Source organism: Sminthopsis crassicaudata, chromosome 4 (genome assembly GCF_048593235.1).
Source record: "Sminthopsis crassicaudata isolate SCR6 chromosome 4, ASM4859323v1, whole genome shotgun sequence".
In the NCBI taxonomy this organism is placed as follows: domain Eukaryota; kingdom Metazoa; phylum Chordata; class Mammalia; order Dasyuromorphia; family Dasyuridae; genus Sminthopsis; species Sminthopsis crassicaudata.
Genome location: NC_133620.1, coordinates 430,021,132 through 430,045,257, shown reverse-complemented (window position 1 = coordinate 430,045,257; position 24,126 = coordinate 430,021,132). Strand labels below are relative to the sequence as shown.

At 36.1% G+C, this 24,126-nt stretch overlaps 1 protein-coding gene across 4 annotated transcripts in view; it reads right to left on the bottom strand.

The window, feature by feature from the left end:
- RAP1A (RAP1A, member of RAS oncogene family) overlaps nt 1–24,126 on the bottom strand; it is a 108,173-nt gene that overhangs the window by 26,447 nt on the left and 57,600 nt on the right. For all 4 annotated transcript variants that reach the window (XM_074263058.1, XM_074263060.1, XM_074263061.1 and 1 more), the window contains exon 2: nt 13,183–13,266. In XM_074263058.1, coding sequence (XP_074119159.1) covers nt 13,183–13,239 — 57 coding nt within the window. In that variant the 5' untranslated portion in view covers nt 13,240–13,266. The remainder of the gene's footprint in view (nt 1–13,182; nt 13,267–24,126) is intronic.

Below are 24,126 nucleotides of genomic sequence, written 5' to 3'. Positions count from 1 at the left end.
GTTCTCCTCACAATATATTCCTAGTTCCTCTCTCTGACCTTCTCTCCTATTCCTGGAAAGTAGGTCAGTATACTCCTTGAATATCTAATATGATTGCCATACTCTCTTTGCTGCCACTATTCAACAATCTCTTTTGAGGTTCATTTCAATGAAATCACAAAATCCAGATTTTAGTAAAAGATTATCTACTAGTTCCTAAATACTGCAACTGGTCTTTCTCAGTGGTGAGCTACCATCCCATTCCCCCACCCTTCTTTTTGCTCAGATTACCTTAATTTACACCGTGACATCTTGATACCATGTAGTTTCTCCTATTAGAACATTTCTGCCTTTCTTTGTATCCTTAGTGCTTAGCACAATGCCTTATATTTAAAGCACTTAATAAATGCTTGCTAAGAATACTGCCAAACCCCAATCTTATATTACTCCCACTTTCTACCTTCACTCTTACTCATGTATTGCTGAATGGAGCTAGACGAAATTATGAAACCAAAAGGAATGAGATCACTACAAATTTGATATCTAATTTCAACTGGAACCTCACTAAAGAAAGACAATCTTTAATTCCTCCTTAATTGAGTTAATCCCATTCCCTGGCGGTCATTCCAAACCTTTTTTTCCCTTTAAGCTTCCTGTTCCTCAGGTCTTTTGAGCTGAAGATCTGGACTAATCCATTATTGAGAAAAGAGAGGCTATTTTCTGGTGAGATCCCTCCTCATGAAAATCATGAAAATACAAAATCTCTCATTTTTTCCTATTAACTAGCTTTGTCCCTACTTGCTTAAACCTGCTCTAGTCTTCCCCATTCTTAAAAACTCTACAGTAGATCCTACCACCCCCTCAAGCCATTAACCTATATCTCTCCTTTCTTTCTCGGCTAAATTTCTGGAGAAAATAATCTGTACTCAATGGTCCTATTTCCTGCCTTCTACCAACTTCTCAAGCCTTTGCTATCTGGTTTCAGACTTCATCATTCAATTACTATTGCTCTTTATTTTGATGCTTTAACTGCCAAGTATGATATTGATTTAACTGTTAAGTGACCTCTCTATAACTCTAACTCTACTGATGACACTTTTCTACAAGGGAAAGGACAAGATAATGGTGGAAAAGGAAGGAGAAAAAAATATTCTCGCCTTGCTTTATTACTACCAATTTAACAGCTTTCTCGATTTCTTTGGCTGGTTCCTCACCCATATCATGTCCCTGTGAATGTCCCTCTCCTCTCTTCTTTACTCTTTCATTTGATTCAATGACTGATGTTCACTGGTTTAGTTATCTCTATGGAGATGACCCATAATCTACAGTATATACAGTCCTATTCTCTCAAGTTATATCTACAACTATCATCAATTGGCTGCCCTAGAACAGAATTAATTATTTTTCTCTTTAAACCCATTTCTATTCTAAACTTCCCAACTAGCAATATCATCCTTCAAGTCACCCAGGTCATTCTCCATGAACTACCCATTTTACCTTATTCTATATGGCCAATCACTTGCCAAATCCTGCTGCTTATACCCCACAGTATATTATAAATTACTTAACTTCTCTCTATTTACATTTTCAGTTTCTGTTCTCTGACAGTTCAGACCCGTATCACCTCTCACCTTATTTGGTGCCCTTGACTCAAATCTCCCATTTTAGATCCATCCTCCACATAGATGCCAAAGTGAATTTGCTAAAGTGCAGGTCTGAACATCTCATTCTCCTCCCCAATAAAGTCCAATGGCCCTCCAGTGTCTCTAGGATAAATGCCTCTTTTGGGGTCCAACTTACTTTTCCAAATTCATTCTATATTGTTATACTTTTTTGTACTCCATAGTCCATTCATATTGCTTTATTTATTATTCCTCACAAAATACTTATCTATTGTAGCGAGCTGTTGTCTCCAGAAACTGCTGGATCGCTCTCTGGGAAGAGATCTGCTGTGTCAACTCAAATCTCTTGGACAGATTCTTCTTCCTGTAGTGAACCGTTGTCTCCAGGCAGTTGCTGTTAACTCTTGTCCAGAGAAGTGACTTCCCTTCCTGCAGAGAGCCCCGTCAGGCCTGATGTAATGCAGAGACCTCTCCTCTTCCTGGAGTGGTGTCCTCTTTTATCCTCCCAGAGAATGGGCGTGGGATAATGCAAGGGCTTCTGGGAAGAATCACTTCAGCCAATGAGCTTGCTCCTTCTATCAAGTCAACCTGAATTCTCACCTTGTCACTGTCCAGACAACCTGAGTTCTCACCTAGTAATCCTAACATCTCCCCCTTTCTTTTGATTTAGAACATGCCAGCAGCAAAAGAGACAGCCCGAGTGGTCACTGAATTCCTTATACAAGCATTTGCAATTATGGGTGTGCCACAAGAAATAAAAACAGACAATGGACCTGCGTATACATCCAAACATTTTACACACTTTTGTGCACAGTATAAGATTTTACACACCACGGGCATACCCTTTAATCCTCAAGGGCAGGCAATAGTAGAGAGAAGAAACAGAGACATTAAGACACTCCTCCAAAAACAAAAGAAAGGGGGAGCCACTGGTAACCCTAGAGAACTTCTAAATTTAGTTCTCTATACCATTAATTTTCTAATTTTTGACCAAGATGCACTGGCTCCAGCAGACAGGTTTTATAACCCACCAGAAGGGCAGTGTCCAGTGCAAGCATCTCCACTGTCTTTAGATAATCGCCAGGTGATGTGGAGAGATCCAGAAAGTGGTGAATGGAAGGGACCAGATAGGTTAACTGCCTGGGGGAGAGGGTTTGCTTGTATTTCTTCAGCAGGGGAAGGAATCAGATGGGTGCCAACGAGTCGTATTCGCCTTGTCCATCAGAGAGAGACAGAAAAAGAGAAAGACCTCAAAATAAAGGAGAAGATCTAAGAAACATCTGACACTGAAAGAGCATGGATAATAAGAAGACTGTTAAAGAACTTTAAAAACCAGCAGGAATCATTGGACTTCCTCACACAAGATGAGACTAATGGACAATGGACTTATGGACATTTATAAATTTTCAATTTATGATTATTTGATTATGTTATTTGTCATATACTTCTAGCATGTATTATGTTACTATGTTACTATGTGCTTATGTAATTTATGTAATTATGTGTAATACTTCCCATATTGATGGATTTATGTTTCAAGGTCATGACTGTCCTATGTTCTAAATCAAAAGAAAGGGGGAGATGTTAGGATTACTAAGTGAGAACTCAGGTTGTTTGGACAGTGACAAGGTGAGAATTCAGGTTGTCTGGACAATTACAAGGTGAGAACTCAGGTTGACTTGATAGAAGGAGCAAGCTCATTGGCTGAAGTGGTTCTTCCCAGAAGCCCTTGCATTATCCCACGCCCATTCTCTGGGAGGATAAAAGAGGACACCACTCCAGGAAGAGGAGAGGTCTCTGCATTACATCAGGCCTGACGGGGCTCTCTGCAGGAAGGGAAGTCACTTCTCTGGACAAAAGTTAACAGCAACTGCCTGGAGACAACGGTTTGTTACAGGAAGAAGAATCTGTCTGAGAGATTTGAGTAGACACAGCAGATCTCTTCCCAGAGAGCAATCAGCAGGTTCTGGAGACGACAGCTCGCTACAATCTATGGCCTTCACATCTTTTTACTGGCTATCCCCCATGCCTGTAAATGCATGCCCTTCTTTCTTCTGTCTCTGCCTCTTGGAATCCATTTCTTTGAGGACTCTGTTTAAGTGCCTCACTTTTGAAATGAAGTGATTTCTAATCACCCTATATATGAGTGTTCCCTTCAATTAACCTTGTATTTACTTATTTATATATGTGTTATCTCTCTAATATAACATAAGATCCTTGACAGCAAAGACTCTTTCACTTTTGGCTTTTGATGTCCAGTGTGGTATATAAAGACAAGCATTTAAATGTTTGCCGATTGAGGATTTCATCTATTCTTATATTTTCAATGATCAAATCTATATTGAGTCCCAAAATTTATACATCGAACACTAAAGTATCTAATGAATTTCATTCTTATATCTTCACGTGGATGTCCCTTAGACACTTCAGCTTAAAACTGCTAAACACATCTTCCAAACATTTTTATTTTTAAGTGTTCATAAGAATTTCCCTTTCTTCTCAATGACAACACTTAGAGTTGCTCTCTCTTAATCCATGCTCCCCTTTACTGATACCACTAAAACCCAGAACATCTCATCCAGTCTTGCTTCCTACTTTTTCACCTTAGTTCCTGTCCAGGTAGTACAAATATTAACAAATGGGAAAAGAGGGAGGAGAGGAAGGCATATCTAATAACTTATTTTGATAACCTCTCTTCTCCTTCCGGGCATTTCTCTCTCTATTCTTCCCAATAGTTCTGGTCCTAGCAGCAATGTCTTTAGTCCTTTCTCATCTCAAATTCAACATACAATTATTAAGTATTTTTACATTCTGGGTGCTGTGCTAGAGACACAAAGACAAAAATAAAAGTCCTTGCTACTGTGAAGCTCATGGGCTACTGAATTATAATTGTCATTTATATAGTTCTTTAAAGCTTACAAAATTTTCTTTCTTTCTTTCTTTCTTTTTTTTTTTTTTTTTTGGCCAATTGTGGTCAGAATTTAAAAAAAAATTTTATTAAAGCTTTTTATTTACAAAGCACATGCATGGGTATTTTACCAACATTAACCCTTGCATAATCTTTTGTTGCAAATTTATACAAATACCTTGTTGCGCAAGAAAAATCAGATCAAGAAGGAAGAAAAAGAACTGAGAAAGAAAATAAAATGCAAGCAAATAACAACAGAGAGAGTGAAAAATGCTATGTTGTGCTCCATACTGTTCCCAAAGTTCTCTCTCTGGGTGTAGATGGCTCTCTTTGTCACTGCACATGTGGAACTGGTTTGAATCATCTCAATATTGAAGAGAGCCACATCCATCAGAATTGATCATTGTACAGTCTTCTTGTTGCCGTGTATAATGATCTCCAGGTTCTGCTCATTTCACTCTCTCCAAACCTCTCTAAAATCATCCTTCTAGTCGTTTCTTACAGAACAATAATATTCCATAGCATTCATATACCATAATTTATTCAGCCATTCTCCAATTGATGGGCATCCATTCATTTTCCAGTTTCTTGCCACAAAGAGGGCTGCCACAAATATTCTTGCACAGGTAGGCTCCTTTCCTTCCTTTAGGATCTCTTTGGGATATAAACCCAGAAGAAACACTGAATCAAAGGGTATGCACAGTTTGATAACTTTTAACTTATAAAATTTTCTAATTTGATTCTCATGACAGCCTTCTGAACTAAGTGCTACAGAAATTATCTTATTTTACAGATGAGGACTCAGGAGGAGAGGGGTTAAATGGCTTTTCCATGGTCACACAAAGATTTTTGGTGTCTCTCATGAGATATGAACTAAGGTCTAACTCCAAATCTAGGCCATTTGGCCTCTTAAGACTACTCCACCCCAGGTCTCTGGTGATAAAATGTTTAGCAGAAAAAGGGAAGACAGAATCTGGGTTTTCCTTTGAAATACAGGTAAATTTTATTTTATAATCTGATAAGCTCAATAACTCCTCCATAACCACCTAGCATAAGAACTAGAACAGACCCTCGAGATCATTTAGTCTAGTTTACTCATTTTACAAATGAGAAAACAAAGCAAATAACTGAAATAATGTGCCCAAACTACTATGGTATCAATGTTGGAATCTGAGACTACATCCCATGACTCTTAATTCATTGCTCTTTTCTGCAACATAATATGACTCTTTGTCTTTCTTTTGGAAACTGAATAAAAAATGAAAAAAGTAGGTGAAGACAGTGGAAGACCATATATTATAATTGAAAAAAAAAACAAAACAAAGCAAAACAAAACAAAACAAAACTGTGAATGGGACAAAGAAGAAGATGTAATTGTAAAGAAAAACATGACAGATGATCTTTCTCCTGTATTTGGGCCCTCCAGACCTAAATCCATTTGAGATATAACAAATAAAAGGAATAATTTTTAAGTTAGAGTTTTCTTAAAACCTTATGACTTTCCCTTTTTGCCTGTTATTTTTAATCATCTGTTTCTTCTTAGTAGCTAGTTATAATATTCCTTAGAAAGCTCACAACAATTGTGTATCTCCTTCAAGGACGGGAAGCTATGGAATAAGGCATGAGAACATATTCTAGTCCAGAAGTATCAAAAATGCATTCTCTTGAACTACATTAAAATGTAATTGCTTAAGAATGTTTGTGGCACCTGTCAGATTGGCTAAGTTGACAGGAACAAATAATGATGAATGTTGGAGGGGATGTGGGAAAACTGGGACACTAAGACATTGTTGGTGGAGTTGTGAAAGAATCCAGCCATTCTGGAGAGCAATTTGGAACTATGCCCAAAAAGTTATCAAACTGTGCATACCCTTTGATCCAGCAGTGCTACTACTGGGCTTATATCCCAAAGAAATACTAAAGAGGGGAAAGGGACCTGTATGTACCAAAATGTTTGTAGCAGCTCTTTTTGTAGTGGCTAGAAACTGGAAGATGAATGGATGTCCATCAGTTGGGAGAATGGTTGGGTAAATTATGGTATATGAAGGTTGTGAAATATTATTGTTCTGTAAGAAATGACCAGCAGGAGGAATACAGAGAGGCTTGGAGAGACTTAAATCAACTGATGCTGAGTGAAATGAGCAGAACCAGAAGATCACTGTACACTTCAACAACAATACTGTATGAGGATGTATTCTGATGGAAGTGGATATCTTTAACATAAAGAAGATCCAACTCACTTCCAGTTGATCAATGATGGACAGAAACAACTACACCCAGAGAAGGAACACTGGGAAGTGAATGTAAAATATTAGCACTACTGTCTATCTACCCAGGTTACTTATACCTTCAGAATCCAATACTTAACGTGCAACAAGAAAATTGGATTTACACACATATACTGTATTAAGGATATACTGTAACATTTAATTAATTTAATATGTATGGGATTGCCTGTCATCTAGGGGAGGGAGTAGAGGGAGGAAGGGGAAAATTTGGAAAAATGAACACAAGGGATAATGTTATAAAAAAATTATTCGTGCATATATACTGTCAAAAAAATTTATAATTATAAAGTTTAAAAAAAAAAAAGAATGTTTGTGGCAGCCCTCTTTGTAGTGGCCAGAAACTGTAAACTAAGTGGATGCCCATCAATTGGAGAATTGTGAATGTTATAGAATATTATTGTTCTGTAAGAAATGACCAACAGGATGATTTCAGAAAGGCCTGGAGAGACTTACATGAACTGATGCTGAGTGAAGTGAGCAAGACCAGGAGATTATTTATATACTTCAACAACAATACTATATGATGATCAATTCTGATGGATGTGGCCCTCTTCAACAATGAGAAGAACCAAATCAGTTCCAATAGAGTAATGAACTGAACCAGCTACACCCAGTGAAAGAACTCTGGGAGATTATTATGAACCACTACATAGAATTCCCAATCCCTCTAATTTTGTCCGCCTGCATTTTGGATTTCCTTCACAGGCTAATTCTACATGATTTAAAAGTTTGATTCTTTTTGTACAGCAAACAACTATTTGGACATGTATACATATATTGTATTTAATTTATACTTTAACATATTTAACATGTATTGGTTAACCTGCCATCTGGAGGGGGAAAAATTAGAACAAAAGGTTTGGCAATTGTCAATGTTGTAAAATTACCCATGTATATATCTGGTAAATAAAAAGAAGGAAGGAGGGAAGGAGGGAGGGAGGGAGGAAGGAAGGAAGGAAAATGTAATTGCTTAGCTGTGTGACTCTGGCCAAGACACTTAACCCCAATTGCCTCAGCGAAAAGAGGGAAAGGGAAAGGAAAAGGGAAAAGGGAAAAAGGGAAAGGGAAGGAAAGACAAGGGAAAGGGAAAAAAAGAAAGGGAAAGAAAAGAAAAGAAATTGGGAAATACTTAGCAAAATAGGTAAAAATATATTTTTAAATTAAAAAGAAAGAAACATAATACATTTCAGAAATGATATCCTGAGATACTATATCACCATTCCCCAATACACCATTCCTGAATTTCAGACTTCCAGACTTGGAATGGACCTTGGAGGTTTTCTAGTCCAAATCATAACTGAGTAAGAATCCCCTCTACATCATAACATATATCATCTATTTTCTCTGCTTATAGTCATGAACTACTTAACAAAAATGACAGCAATTATACCACATTACTACATGAGTTCCTTATAAATGTGGTTATCTAATTTCAACTAAGAACTTGTTACAGTACTGCTATTTGTTTTCTTCTGATTTTCTACTATTCCAAATCTTCTCAAGCCTCCAAATACTTTCCCCACCTCACTTGGAAGATATTAATCTCTTAATTTATTGAGAGACATACTGACTCTCTTCAAATACCCTATCTTTCTAGTTCCTTAACTTATTTCAATCTATTACCTTCTCTTCCTCCACTTCATCTCAACCACACATATAGTCATATCCTTGATCTTGCCATCACCCATGAATGTTGAAGAATTTTTAAATCCCCTTTTTTGGACAATCTACTGGTTTTCATCTCTCCTTCTGCCTTCCCTTACAAAACACTAGTTTTTGTTTACATCATGACTTCCAATTCTTTGACCCCTCAATTCTCTTCCAAATCATCTCTCTACTACTAACCACTTTCTCTTTTCTAAATCGTGTCCTTTTGGTGAAAGATTTTAACATTTTACTATCTCCTTTTCTTGAATCCCTAACTCTCTGTCATACTGTTATGTCCAGTCAGCTTTCAGACTTGGAGTACTCATCACCTCCATCTTTTGCTGCCTTCACTTCTATATACATGCTCTTGAATAAGTATCATTCTAATTGAGTCTACTACAAATTTATGTTTCACAACTTCAAGCCTGGGCCTTCACTGCTGCTAGGCAATCCTATTAAACCTACCTTTCCAACTCATTATCTATCCCACACTCAAAACAGCTCTTCTAAACCTTCTCATCCCTCCTCAAATCCATTGCTTCCCATTGCTCATATTTTAAAGAAAAAAAATGAAAGCATCAGACATTAGCTCCCTCTTCATTCACCTCCCATTACTCAGATTTCTTCTGCCACTCTTTCCTCTTTCACCTGTCTCACAAGATGAATACCTTACCAAGGCTTTACTTGTTCAAGTGTTTTTATTCCAACTTGTTTCCTATGACAGATTGTCCCCCTTCTGTCATACCTCTCTTTGATTTATTTTCAATCTCCCTGTTTACTGGCTCACTTTAACTACTTATAAATATGCTCATGACTCCTCCATCCTAAAAGGCATCTTATTTGATCTCCCCTGTTATCATCAGTCTCTTCTACCTTTTGTAGCTAAACTTGAAAAGGCTGTAGACAAAAGGTGCTTCTAGTTTCTCTCCTCCCAATCTTTTAACCTCATCCCACCAAAATTGCCTTCTCCAAAAAAACTATCTCTTAGCTGTCAAACTCAATGACCTCTAGTAAATTCTCATTCTCCTTACTCGCTTCTGTAATGCTAATCATTCTTTTCTCTATACTATCTTATGTTTAAGTTTTCATGATGCTTTTTCTCTCCTTTTCTGGGTCCTTTTCTAGATCACATCCTCTAATATGAGGCATCCTTCATGTTCAAACCTGGGTTCTCTTCCTCCAACCTCACATCTTTTAACTGTCTTTAAGACACCTCAAACTAGATGTCCAATAAACACCCTAAACTCAACACGTCCAAAATTGAACTCATTACCTTTCCTTCTAACTTCCCCCTGAAATCTCCAAGTCCTTTTAATTATACAGCCTTTTCCTCTGTCAATTATTTTCTATTTATTTGGATAAAGTTTGCTTTGTCATCTTCTCCCTCATTAGATTGTGTGCTCATTGAGGGCAAGAACTGTTTCTTTTCCTCTTCTGTATTCCCAGCACTATGCAAAACACTTGGCACACAGCAGGTACTTAATTAAAATTTATAGATTAACTGCATCCTTTTCTTCTCCTCGATTACTTAACATTCATTTCCATCTATCCTTTCCTGCTAACTCTTGATTAAATGGCCCTTCTTGCTAAGATCAGTTTTCCTAACAAGCCTTCAATGTTAATTTTTCCTATTTATTCCAGAAACTTGCCTTTCCAATACACCATTTGATCCCCTCAAATCATCAATTTCTTATTAACTAATTTTTTTTATCTTGCCCTTTAAAGCATGCATTTTACAGATGAAGAAACAGAACAGAAGAAAATAACTTGCTCAACGTAATGAGGTAATGGAGCTTGACTTTGAGCCCAGATCTATTCTTCAAAAAACAAACAAAAATTACCTCTGCCTTCCCTTCAACTTATTGTCTATTTCTTTCCTCCTTTCATTGCCAAACTCCTAGAAAGGATTCTCTACACTTCTTGCATCAAACTTCTTCAAAATCTCAACCCTTGAGATCTGGTTCCTGGACTTATGAGTTAAAGGAAACCTCTCTAAAGTAACCAATATTTTCCTAAATGTTAAATCCAATTTTCTTTTCTTATTAGTCCTCATTGTCCTTTATCTATTTGTAGCTTTTTGGCACTGCTGATTACTTTCCTCCCTCTGACACTTTCTTTTCCCATGGGTTTAATGGCAATATTTAATGGCAATATCTTTCCTACTTCACCTACTTGCCTAACCTTTCCTTTTCAGTCTCTGGATTATCACCTACTTCTACCTGTCCCTTGTTGCTTCAAGATAGATACACATATGTTATCAGAATAGTAAATGTGATTCAAAAGAAGCAGGATAGGTAAAAGAAGAAACAGAGTAGCATTGTTTTGTTTTTGTTTTTTTAAAGATGATTCACCTATTTAGATATGCTGTACATCTCTTCTCTTCTTCTATATTATTTTAATTGGTGATTTCATAAGCTGCCATGAATTTAATTATCTGTATGCTGATGATTCTCAAATCCATGCATTCTGTCCCTTTCTCTCTGCTGACCTCCAACCTCATCTTCAAACTGCCTTCAAGACACCTCAAACTAGATGTCCAATAAACACCCTAAAGTCAACATGTCCAAAACTGAACATGATCTTTCCTTCTAACTCCCCCATGAAATCTCCAAGTCCTTTTAATTCTAGAGCCTTTTCCTCTGTCAATTATTTCCTATTTATTTGGAAAAATTTTGCATAAACTAAAGTTTGTCTATATAGGACACCGTGCTGCCATTGTCTTTCCTCTTTCCTGGGTCAATCTGCTCTTCATACCAGTCTTGCTCATCTTCTCTAGGCTTCTCTTCATTGTTGTCCTCTTCTCAAGTTTCCTGCATCTTCTTCCACACTTGCAGATGTCAGTTTAAAAAGATTATTGATAATCCCAGAAAATTGGAGACTTTATTATTTCCATGTGACAAAATGACCAATCACACTGCATCTAGGCATCTCCTCAGGTCTCTGGCTTTCTTCTTTCTGTAGTGCTCCTTTGTTCCTCTGGATGTTTGGGGGTCAACTTTTTGCTAAAAATGAATTTCTCTCTAAGCCACTGAAAATATTTCAATTAGGGATCTGGTTGAAACATGGTGCTATCTCACAGTTTCCTATGAAAAGCACTATCACCTCACAACAGTACATAAAGGTCAACTGTTATGTTCCAAAGTCTATAAACTAAAGAGAATATGTTTGGCTCACAAGAAAGCTCTCTCAACTCCAGGGTCTATTATTTATTCAACCATATTTCAAATTGACTTTAGCTACCTAATTTTCCAGCCTACAAAAAATTATAATGGCGTGTCAGTCAAGGAGCAAAACAGGAAGATGATGGAGAAAGATACAAGCAACAAGACAAGACAGGTGACAAGAGGCAGAGAAAAATTATTTAGAAAGTCAAAAAAATATTTTTAAACAATTTCAGTACTTAAAGCAATAAGCACCATGATCTCTATTTGGGCACATCTGATTGCTTAATTATACTAGAGAAATGTAGCATTGTTATATAGAACTAGTATATTTATTATCTTGTCATTCTTATTGATGAGAATACTTCACTGTATTGCTATGAAGAACAGATGTCCTAAAGGTTTAACCCAGTGGTCCTCAAACTTTTTAAATAAAGGTACAATTCACTGTCCCTCAGACTGTTGGAGGGCCAGATTATAGTAAAAACAAAAGCTCACACTCTGTCTCCACCCCTCAGCCCATTTGCCATAACCTGGCGGCTGCATAAACATCCTCAGTGGGCGCATCTGGCCCTGAGAATCCCTGGTTTAACTCTTTCAGCAGCTCCAGAACTCTCACCATAAAGCCATATTATCCTGATGATAAGTGTTTCACAGGCCCCAATTTATCAAAGTAGCTCCAAGCAGGCTCCATTCTTATACTCTTCCCCTCACCTCCATTGCCATCTTCTAGTCAGCTGCACTGCATGTCCTCTCTATTCAATTTTGTTTCTCATATTCAGGAACAAAGCTCAAATCAATATTGCTGTTGTGTCAATTACTCTCTATGGTTCCCTTCACCAACACTTTAAGATTTGTGAAGCACTCTATTATTTCATTTGATTCTCACAATAGTCCTTTAAGATAGAACTATTATTATTGCCATTTTATAGATGAAGTGGCTGTTTTTGTTTGTCCTTCATTCTCAATGAGGACCCCAACATTAGGAAGTGCTACCATGACATGCAAGTGAATTGGATTAAAGAGAGGGACAGATGTGCAGTCACCAATCTCATGTTCTCTTCCCAAAGCCATCTAGGTCCTGTGGCAAGAGATAGATCAGAAAGACTGGACATAAACTGAATGCAGTGGGAGAACTTGGCCTTTGAGGTTCAAAGAGGTTAAGAGACTTGTCCTCTAAACATACAGTTGGTGCCTCAGGCAGGATTCAAATTCCAGTCTTCCAGACTCCAAGTCCCATGCTACCTGCCATCACAGTAGATGTTGCCATTATTATAATGTAAGTTCCTTGAGGACAGGAACTGGTTTTTTGCTTTTGTGTTTAGCATAGAGTTTGGCACATAATGATTCAAAATGCATTTTACTTCCTTCATTTATTCAATAGAGACTTATGTTCCTAACTCTTAATTTAAATTCATTTTTAAAAACTGCTACGGGGTTTAAATTATTTATTCCACTAAGAGCTCTTTCCCTCTCACTTTAGAGTAAGCACAATCATAAAGTTATCATATATCAGTGTGTATTTCTAAAACTTATTTTCACGAAAGTTATGTGTACTAGTTAGATGATTAACTCACCAAAGCAGACTTCCCCACGCCTCCTGAACCAAGGACCACTAGCTTGTACTCACGCATGATGTGGTCTGTTCAAATGCTGATAATCTGAAAAAGGAGGAATACTCAGGATGAGAAATAAATAAATTCCAAATGTCTTGTTATCACATTATTTAATGGTGCTTTCTCTCATCAGTCTAAGGGGAGAGAGAGCATGTGGAACACTATACCTACACAGCCATGTGGCAAGATACTTAGAGTACTACGGCTAAAATCATGAAGTCTGAGTTCAAACTACAGCCTCACACTTACTAGCTATGTGACTTTGGGCAAATCTTATTTAACCATCAGCCTGGGTTTCCTCAACTGTAATTAAATTTATCTGTAAGGTGCCAAGCACAGTGTCTAGCACATAGTGCCATATGAAAGCTAACTGTTGTTGTTATTATTATTACAATATTACAGTTAACAAATTCATAAGAGGCCTATCATCTTCCATTCTAAAGATCATCCATCTAACTTTACTACTTGCAAAATTTCCTGTCAAGCAGACTTATAAAAACCAACATGACCTCATCATTTATAGATCTAAAACTATTTAAAATGCATTTAATATGTAATACAAATTTCTTTTAAAGCAAATTATTTACATAATCTAATAATTGCTCAAAGTATAACCTATCAGCTTTATTTAGAACTCTTTGAAATAACTGGAGATTTTTTTTGGAAACTGAAATTTGAGATTGCTCAATGGGATGATGTGGGAGACAGAAAATGTATTTTTGTTCATAGAAAAAAACATTTTTAATGGACACATTTTCCAAAGTCACACAATATAGCAATGTTTCTTAGAATAACTTAATACTCTGTGTCTACCTTTTAAAAAATGTATCAATTGAGTGATACGAAGATTTGTTGCCAAAAGATATGAAGGGAAATGTTTAAGACCGGCAGATCATACATAGTAGGTTACAATCTCCTAAAATTTCTAAATTCAAGAAATCAATATATTAAACAATGTGAAAATCTATTTTCTTTAACCCACATATTTTCTGCATTTTCACAGAGCACACCTTGATATGTTTGTTTGTTATGTTTGTACTTCTGGGATAATATGTCCTGACAAAGCCATTTATTCTGAGTATTATTCTTCAATAGCAGCTCAACTGCCCTTCAAATTAAATGGCAAAATGTTAAAATGCCAAAGTAGTTTTTCAGGTGCTGTCTTTAAGAACTTTGTATCATACATTTAAAGTTGAAAGGGAACTTTAAAGTCCATCAATTCAGATTTCTTCATTTTATAGAGGAGGAAATAGTGGCTAAGGGACCTTCCCTGACTTGCCCTGGGTTATGTAGCGTGAGTAGTAACTTTGTCATTATGTAAACTGGGCCATCTAGCTGTTATTTGAATGAAACAGCACTTTAATTCAGCATTCATTTATTAAAAGCCTAGTAATGTAATAATAATAATTAAGTTCTAAAATAAAACAAAACACAGGGGCAGCTAGGTGGTGCAGTGGATAGAGGACCAGCCCTGAAATGAGAAGTATCTGATTTCAAATCTAGCCTTAGATACTTAACACTTCCTGGATGTGTGACCCTGGGCAAATCACTTAACCCCAAGTGCCTCAGTTAAACACCCCCACACCCACACACACCCCCACACCTCCCCCCCACACACACATACACCCACACACACTATCCCCAATGGCCAGAGAATATAAAATAGGGATGATAGGAGGGAGGTGCATAAAAATGCTTATTAGGAAAGCTGAGTTGTAATCTCTGCTTTGTTACTTAATACCTGTGTCACCTCAGGCAAGTCACAACTCACCTAAATTTCATTCTTCACCTACATCAGCCAGTCAGGAAACATTTAGTTAGAACCTACTATGTGCCAGGTACCATGCTAAGAAAGGAAAAAGATCTTCCAGGCTCTTGAAAACTCACAATGTAATGGGGGAGACAACATGCAAATGTCTATGTACAAACAAGCTTATTTATACAATGAATCTGGAATAATCAAGAGAAGGCAGGCACTAGGATGAAGAGGGAAGGGACAGGAAAGGCTTCATGTAGAAGGTGAATTTTAGCTGGGACTTGAAAAAAGCCAAGAGGCAAAGATGAGAAGGGAAGAAATTCCAAGCATGGGGGGAAGCACACGAAACTTTTCATAATCAGGAAACAGTTTGAAGATAAGGAAAGAGGAGAGTATTACTGGATCCAGCAAGGGAGACTCTGCCTGCCGAAGGTAAGTATCATGAAAATCTAGAGAGTCCCAAGAAAATATAAGTGGTTGATCAACAATATCTGCACAGGCCCAAAAGAATGAGAATTAAGAAAAAGTTACTGAAGGCAATTACTGTTAGGCAATTAAGAGATCATTAGTAACTTTGGAGAGAGGTTGTAGAATTAAGAGGTAACAGGAAAGAAGTGAAGGTACTTATTACAGATAGCCTTTTGGAGGAATATAGCCACAAAGGCAAGAGAAACACGGAATAAAAGAGAGAAGAGAGATGGAATAACTAATAGGGATGGACAGGTCAAGTTTTTTTGAGGACAGGAGAGATAGATATATTTGTAGACAAAAATATAAGTGAGAGATTGTGGATAATAGAGGATAATGTACTGGAGAAGCTGGGAAAGAATTGGATTGTTTTGGCAAGGAAAGGACCACTTCTTCATATATAATAGGTAGGAAGGAAATAGTGAAAGAAAATATGTTGGAGAGGTGCAAAACCCCCTTCCCAATTAATCAGAGACATCTTCAGATACAACGAGAAAGCATTTATTTAATCCGTGCAGGGAGAGGCTCAGACACACCTGGGAGCCATCCCAATTCCCACCAAGTGCTCCTGGAACTTGGTGAGGTTCCGCCTTCTCCAGGATTTAAAAGCAAAAGACTCAAGCTTTTTCATTGGATAGACTAAAAGACTGTAACCATCCTTAACCAATATTGGTCACCAATGTTGTCTGCTTCCTGGGGGTTGGTTACATTATTTCCTGTAACTTCACTAACTTCCTGCATCCCAGGGTTCAAAGCTGGGAATAGGGATCATGTGACTTCTTGAAACGCAAAGTTCAACTGGGTATAGGGATCATGTCATGTGACTTATGCCTAGTTTCATAAACTTGAGAAAATTTCATCCCATCAATCCCATTTAAATGCATCTGGGTGATGCAGAATGATGAAGAGAAGTGGAAACTCTCAGCAAAAGGCTTTATTTTTTTCAGCAAAATATGAGGCAAGATTTTCAACTAGGAGGGTGTGGGGAAGGGGAATTCATGGAAGATTTGAAAAAGGATTAAAAATTTAGAAAAGTTGTTACTGTCAGTGGGATGGTGAATTAACTATATTTAAAAGATTTGCCTTGCAGTAGTAGTTGACATCACATTACATAAATCTATAGTGGACCCAAGCAGCACAGTTTCATGATTTCCTCTAGCTTCTTTCAGCAGCACTTGTGTGGAAATAATCCCAGGCAGAGGCTTAACACACCAAAATCAGCAATATGAGAAAGAGGTAAGGGACTCAAAAAAAGAGGACAGATAGTGCAGAAGAACTGAGTTATTAATTAGTTCAACAAAATGAGAACAGGAGAATGGATGTAATACAGAGTGGTGACCAGAGAAACAAAAGGAAGGTAGAGGGGGCTGGAGGGCAAAGTGTGCATGAAATCTAGAGGAAACAAAGCAGAGGGAAAGATGGGATAACAATAGTGATCAGAGAAGGGAATTTCAGAGTAGAGGAACATCTGTGAGTGATGGCAAGATCAAGGATATGACCATTTTTATCTGTAACCTAGGAACTAAGTTGAAGAACTATGTGGTAGGATGTTTGAGGTAGTATCACAACATATGCTAAGGGCAGGATTTGGAGAAAAAGATTATAAGATAGACACTATCCTTAGCAAAGGAGAATGTCCTACAGGTCAGTAGACAATCACTGCCAGAATATGGACTGGTGATAGATATGGACTGAAAGGGAATCTGGAAGTTGCAATGGGAATGAGGAGTATTTCCAACTCACCCACCTTGAAGTGGGAATGTAGAGTTGGGAGTGGAGTAGAAACAGCAGCCACAAGGCTATGTCAACATGAAGAAGCCAGAAAGTCAGATGGAAGGAATAGTAGAGAAAATGAAAAGATGTAAAATGAAAGCAGATTTGGATGAAAGCAAAGGGGATAGAAAGCAGAGTAGACAACCACTCAAATTTTTTACCTCTAAATAAATCTTATGAGTCCTGGCTGTTATTAGATGACTAGACCTTCTAGGCTTTAGGTTTCTTCTGTGAACATTGAGAGAGACACTAAATGTCTAGGGTTCCTTCAAGAGTGACAGCCTATATTCTGTCATATTTTCCTTTGAAAGGGGGTACTACTAACTCATTTCTGCCAAGTTAGAAATGACTATGTTCTTCCAAGTAAATCCTATGCCTTTTTATGGAAATCTCTCTTGATACAGGACCAGAAAAATTTCTCTTAGTGTTCAAGATTTCCCTACAAATAAGGAGACCTACAAATCCAGCAATAAACATTTTACAGTGTTTACATTTTGAGTCAGACTTGGTACCCCCTACCAAAGCAGACCAAGCAAATAACATTTTTTTTCATTTTTCTTTTCAAAAAAGCTATATTTAATGAAACTATATATTGAAATATTACTTTTAGAAAACCTTAGATGATTGTTTTAAAGAAAAAATTCACCCCCAATTCTGTCTTTACTTCAGTTTGCTTTTTAGTGAATAAACTTACAAACAGAAGGAAGAAATATTTTCCTTTAAACTAGTGAATTTGAAGTGATATAACTTTGTTAAAGGCAAATTAATTATTACAGTAAACAAGCTAAATTATGTCCTCTTGAAAATTAACAGAAAATAGCAGTTTGGAAAAGAGTGTTTTTGATTGTAACCAATTCTTAAAAACAGACACTGGAAAAATATTTTGATCATATTTGAATGACTAAATATTCAGTAACATTTATTAAGAACTTACTATGTGCCAGGTACTAAGCAGGTACTTTTTTTGCCTTGCTCTCAAGTAGCTCACATTCTAAGGGGATAGCCAACATGTTAACAGGTACAGAGAAGAAATACAGAGTAGATGGAAGGCTATGTGAGAGGAGGAGGTGCTACCACCCAGGGATTAAGACAGGTAAAGCATTTATTAAGGACCTACTATGTGCCAGGCACTGTGGAAGGTAAAGATTTCTTAAATCTCTCTTTCTTACATATGTGTATGCTAATTGACAGGGATCATGAAAATATATTTAGCTCTCTAAAATAACCATTTTGCTTAACCCAGAGCATTTCTATGAAGAAATACAATATGTTTTTGGTAAGGAGAAATCATCTATACAACTATTACTAGAAGACAATGTCTCCTTACCCCTTAAAAAAAAAAAAAAAAAAAAAAAAAGATCATGCCTTTAGTAGGTTTTTTTTTTTTTTTTTTTTTTTTTTAATACATAAAGACAAACAAATTACTTGGTTATAAATAAAAATGTGATTGTATATGTATAACCTGTACCAGATTGCGGTCTTTGGGAGGGGGAAGTATAAAGGAAGAGAAAAAACCACAAAAAAGAAAAAAAAAAGTGAAATAGTATGCTTTGATCAGCATTTTGAATCCATAGTTCTTTCTCTGAATGTGGATAGCATTTTCCATTGTGAAGGACTTTGTAAACTTTATCCAATAAATCCATCACTGAAACTACATGTTCCTAGATTGGAATGATCTGATGTTATTTGCTCATCATTAATGACCAGCTTACCCAAATCAGCAGATCCTATTCTAATTCCTTCCTTTCTTTATCTTTCTGTCCTCCTTATTTTTTTCAAGTATTATGTGTATGCCATATTTCTGCTGTTCAATGTTGTCCTTTCTTCTACAAGTATAATTAATTTGTATTCTCATTCTCATTTAAGGTTCCTTCGCCTAACTGCAAAATTGTATTACATTATATTCACACGAGGAACTAAATGTGATCTGAAAGCTATTTATATTGTTCACAAAGAAGAATACTGCCAGAATAATTTTTAGGAATTGGGGGGGAGGAGAGAAAGGTGCTAATGCATAGTATTCCAAATCTCCATGGGGTATATTACAACCTTGTAATAACACAGGAAAAATGACACTGGTTTCTTAGTCTGTTTCACAAATTAGATAGTCCATTAGATCCAGGCATTTTCTCTGACTGTACCCCATGCCTAGCATGCTCACTCTCCTCACCTCAGCTTACTGGCTTCCCCAGGATTTCTTCAAATCCTAATTAAAATTTCATCTTCTATAGGAAGCCTTTTCTAATCTCTCTTAATTCTACTGCTTTCCCTCTATTAATTAACTTCTACTTATTATGCATATAGACTGTTTATAGATTTTTTTATTTGCTTGTCTCCCCCATTAGATTGTGAATTCGTTGAGGGCAGGAATTATCTTTTGTTTCTTATTGAAGTAAGCACAGAGTATAGAACAGAGTAGCTACTTAACAAATGTTAATTGACTGAAAAGTGCAATATTTTGTGTTAAAGATTTTAAAGCAGAAATTGCACTACATAAATCAACTCAGAAGGTGATTATTTATACTAATGTCATTAACCTGATCTCTCTGTTTTCCTAGCACTATATTTATATTTTCATGTGGATTTAAAATAATTTTTATTAGTTCACCAAAATATTATGAGGAAGATTAATATCAATTCTATAGGCAAACAATAAAAAGCAAAAAAATCAATTGCAAGAGAGATTACTTATATAAAATGGCAGAACAATTAAATAATTTCACATGTGTCAATATCTAAGGAGTATTTATGTTTAATAGAAGGAAATTCTATTTTACATAAAAACTTCTAGAAAGGGTAATACAAGCAAATCAGAGGAGCATGGAATTTTTTATCTGTCAGATCTATGGATAAGTGAAAAATTTATGATCAAGAGATAGAAAGCATTTCAGGATAAATGGACAGTTTTGATTACATTAAGTTAAAAAGTTTTTGCATAAACAAAATCAATGCAGCCAACATTAGAGGGAAAGGAGAAAACTAAGGGAAAAAAAATTAGCAGAGTTTCTCTGTTAAAGGATTCAATTCTCAAATATATAAAGAACTGAATCAAATTTAAAAGATTGTCATTCCCCAACTGATAAATGTTCAAAGGATATGAACAGGCAGTTTTCAGAAGAAACAAAATTAACCACAGTCATATGAAAAAAATGCTCTAAATGGCTGATTACAGATATGCAAATTAAAACTATGAGGTACTATCTCATATCTATCAGATTGGCTACTATGACAGAAAAGGTAAACAACAATTGTTGGAAGAGATGTGTGAAAATTGGGACACTAATGCACTGGTGATGGAGTTGTGAACTGATCCAACCGTTCTGGAGAGTAATTTGGAACTATGCCCAAAGGGTTATAGAACTGTGCACACCCTTTGACCCAGAAAAACTAGGTTTATATCCCAAAGACTGCAAAGAAAAAGGAAAAGATCCTAAATGTATTAAAATAATTATATAAGGTCTTTTTTAATAGTAGCAAAGAATTGGAAATTGAGAGGATGCCTATCAATTGAGGAAATGACTGAATAAGTTACGATATATGACTGTGATAGAATGCTATTGGGCTGTAAGAAATGATTAACAGAATGATTTCAGAAAAACCTGCAAAGACTTATATGAACTGATGCAAATTAAGATAAGCAGAGCCAGAACACTGTGCACAGTAATAGCAATGTTGTATGATAATAAAGTGTGAATGACTTAGCTATTCTCAGTAATATAATAATTCAAGACCAGTTATGAAGGAATTATAGAGTAAAAAATATTATCCAATTCCAGAGAAAAAATTGCAGATACTTAAAAAAATCTTTCTTTTTCTTTTTTTGGGTTTGTGTTTTCTTGTGTAACATGACTAAATATGGAAATGTTTTTCATGACTGCATATGACTGAACATATAAATACATATATTTTATATATATATATATATATATGCAGGAAAATTTGTGACTGAAAACATTTTAAAATAAGTGTTAAAATTGTTTTCAAATGTAAGTAAGAAAAAATAAATTTAAAAAATAATTTTATGGTATATGAATGTTATGAAATATTATTGTTCTGTAAAAAATGACCAATAGGAGGAATACAGAGAGTCTTGGAGAGACTTACATCAACTGATGCTGAGTGAAACGAGCAGAACTAGGAGATTATACACTTCAACAATGATACTGTATGAGGATGTATTCTGATGGAAGTGGAAATCTTCAACATAGAGAAGAGCTAATCCAATTCCAATTGATTAATGATGGACAGAACCAGCTACATCCAGAAAAGGAACACTGGGAAATGAGTGTAAACTGTGAGCTTTTTTTTTGTTTTCCTTCCCAGATTATTTTTACCTTCTGAATACAATTCTTCCTTTGCAACAACAACAAAATTCGGTTCTGCACATATATATTGTACCTAGGATATACTATAAGATATTTAATATGTATGGGAATGCCTGCCATCTAGGGGAGGGGTGGTGGGAAGGAGGGGGAAAATTCGGAACTGAAGGGAGTACAAGGGATAATGTAAAAAAAAATAAAATTACCTATGCATATGTACTGTCAAAAAATTAATAATTTTAAAATAAGATTGATTAGCATGGGAGGGAAAGATATGGTAACATTTCAGAATATAATTTCTAGAGCACAAATTTGTTTTTCTCTACCAAATCCATCTATTCCAGATACACAATAAACCTTAAATAAGACCACAGCCAACATTCTAATCTTTTGAACTTGATGCATTTTTTACAAAGTCGTTATCTTCTGATACCATAAACAAATTAGGAGAATAAGGGATAATTTACCTATCAGATCTTGGGAGAAGGGAGAAATTTATAACCAAAGAAGCACTATAGAACATTATGAAAGGCAAAATGGACAACTTTGATTACATTAAGTTAAAAGATTTTTGCACATACAAAATCAACAGAAACAAGATTAAAAGGGAAGTACAAAGCTGGGGGAAAGTCTGTATAGCCAGTATTCCTGATAAAGGTTGATTTCTAAAATACATAAAAGAACTATGTCAAATTTATAAGAATATACAACATTCTCCCAACTGATAAATGATCAAAGGATATGAACAATTTTCAGAAGATGAAATTAAAGCCATGTATAGTTATATGAAAAAATATTCTAAATCACTACTGATTAGAGAAATGCAAATTAAAACAACTCTGAGGTACCATCTTACACCACTCAGGTGGCTAAGATGACAGGGAAAGATAATGATAAATGTTGGAAGGGATGTGGGAAAATTTGGGACACTAATGCATTGTTGATGGAGTTGTGAAATGATCTAATCATTCTGGAGAGCAATCTGGGACTATGCCCAAAGGACTATAAAACTATTTATATCCTTTGACCCAGCAGTGCCATTACTGGGTCTATATCCCCAGGAAATCATAAAGGAGGGAATAGGACCCACATGCGCAAAAATGTTTGTAGCAGCTCTTTTTGTGGCAGTGAAACATTGGAAAAGGAGTAGATGTCCACCAACTGGGTAATGGTTGAACAATTTGTGTTACATGAAAATAATGGAATATCATTATTATATATAAAATGATAAACAAGTTGATTATAAAAAGATCTGGAAAGATTTACATGAACTGATGCTGAACAAAGCAAACAGAACCAGCAACACATTATATACAATAACAGCAAGAATATTCAATGATCAACTATGAAGGTTGGGTTCTCCTCAATAGTTCAATGATCCAAAGCAATCCAATAGACTTTGGACAGAAAATGCCATCTACAACCAGAGAAAGAACTAAGACTGAATGTAAATCAACACAAGTTATTGTAGCGAGCTGTTGTCTCCAGAAGCTGCCGGATCGCTCTCTGGGAAGAGATCTGCTGTGTCTACTCAAATCTCTCAGACAGATTCTTCTTCCTGTAGAGAACCGTTGTCTCCAGGCAGTTGCCGTTAACTCTTGTCCAGAGAAGTGACTTCCCTTCCTGCAGAGAGCCCCGTCAAGCCTGATGTAGTGCAGAGTCTCCTTCTATCTCTGGAGTGGTGTCCTCTTTTATCCTCCCAGAGAATGGGCGTGGGATAATGCAAGGGCTTCTGGGAAGAAGTACTCCAACTAATGAGCTTGCTCCTCTTATCAAGTCAACCTGAGTTCTCACCTTGTCATTGTCCAGACAACCTGAGTTCTCACTTAGTAATCCTAACAAGCTATGTTCACTTGTTTTCTGTTGTTGTTTTTTTTAATCTCTCCCATGGTTTTTTTCCATTTGCTCTGATTTTTGTCTCCCAACATAATTTATAAAACAATGTGTTATTAAAATTAAACTAAAAAAAAGTCAATACCCTCTTATAATACATTTTAACCTCATATTAACATCATATGTATCATATGATGCATAACCTCTGCATCATACAGAGAAGATGCTGACCTGTATCTATGGAAAGAATTTCCTCATCCACGAGCTCCCTATATCAATAAAATCACAGATCTAGCCCTTTTTTCTTATTGGACAAACTGACTGATACCATCAATAAAACTGCCATACAGTTTTTAAAATATCACCAAAAAAAAATTAAACAGACAAGTCTCCAGACAGCTTGAAAATAACATGTTGAGTTGATTATATATTTGTTAAAAAGCAAGCTATATGTAAGAGAGACTGGCATGGAAAAAGACTTAAAGATACAATTAGAAGGTTGCTGAAAATAGCTAAAGAAAGAGGTGATAGTTGTGTGAGTAGAAAAGAATCAGATGTGAGAGATGAAATAGAATCTGCAAGATCTGGCAAATGATTATCTATGCCAGGTGAAGGAGTCTAAGGAGTGGAGGACAATGACAAGGCTGTTAGCCTGGCTGACTGAAAGAATAGTACCATCATTTACAAAAATAGCAATTTTTAAAATGGGTGGGTCTAGGGGAAAGACAGGAAGTTCTATTTTATATGTGTTCA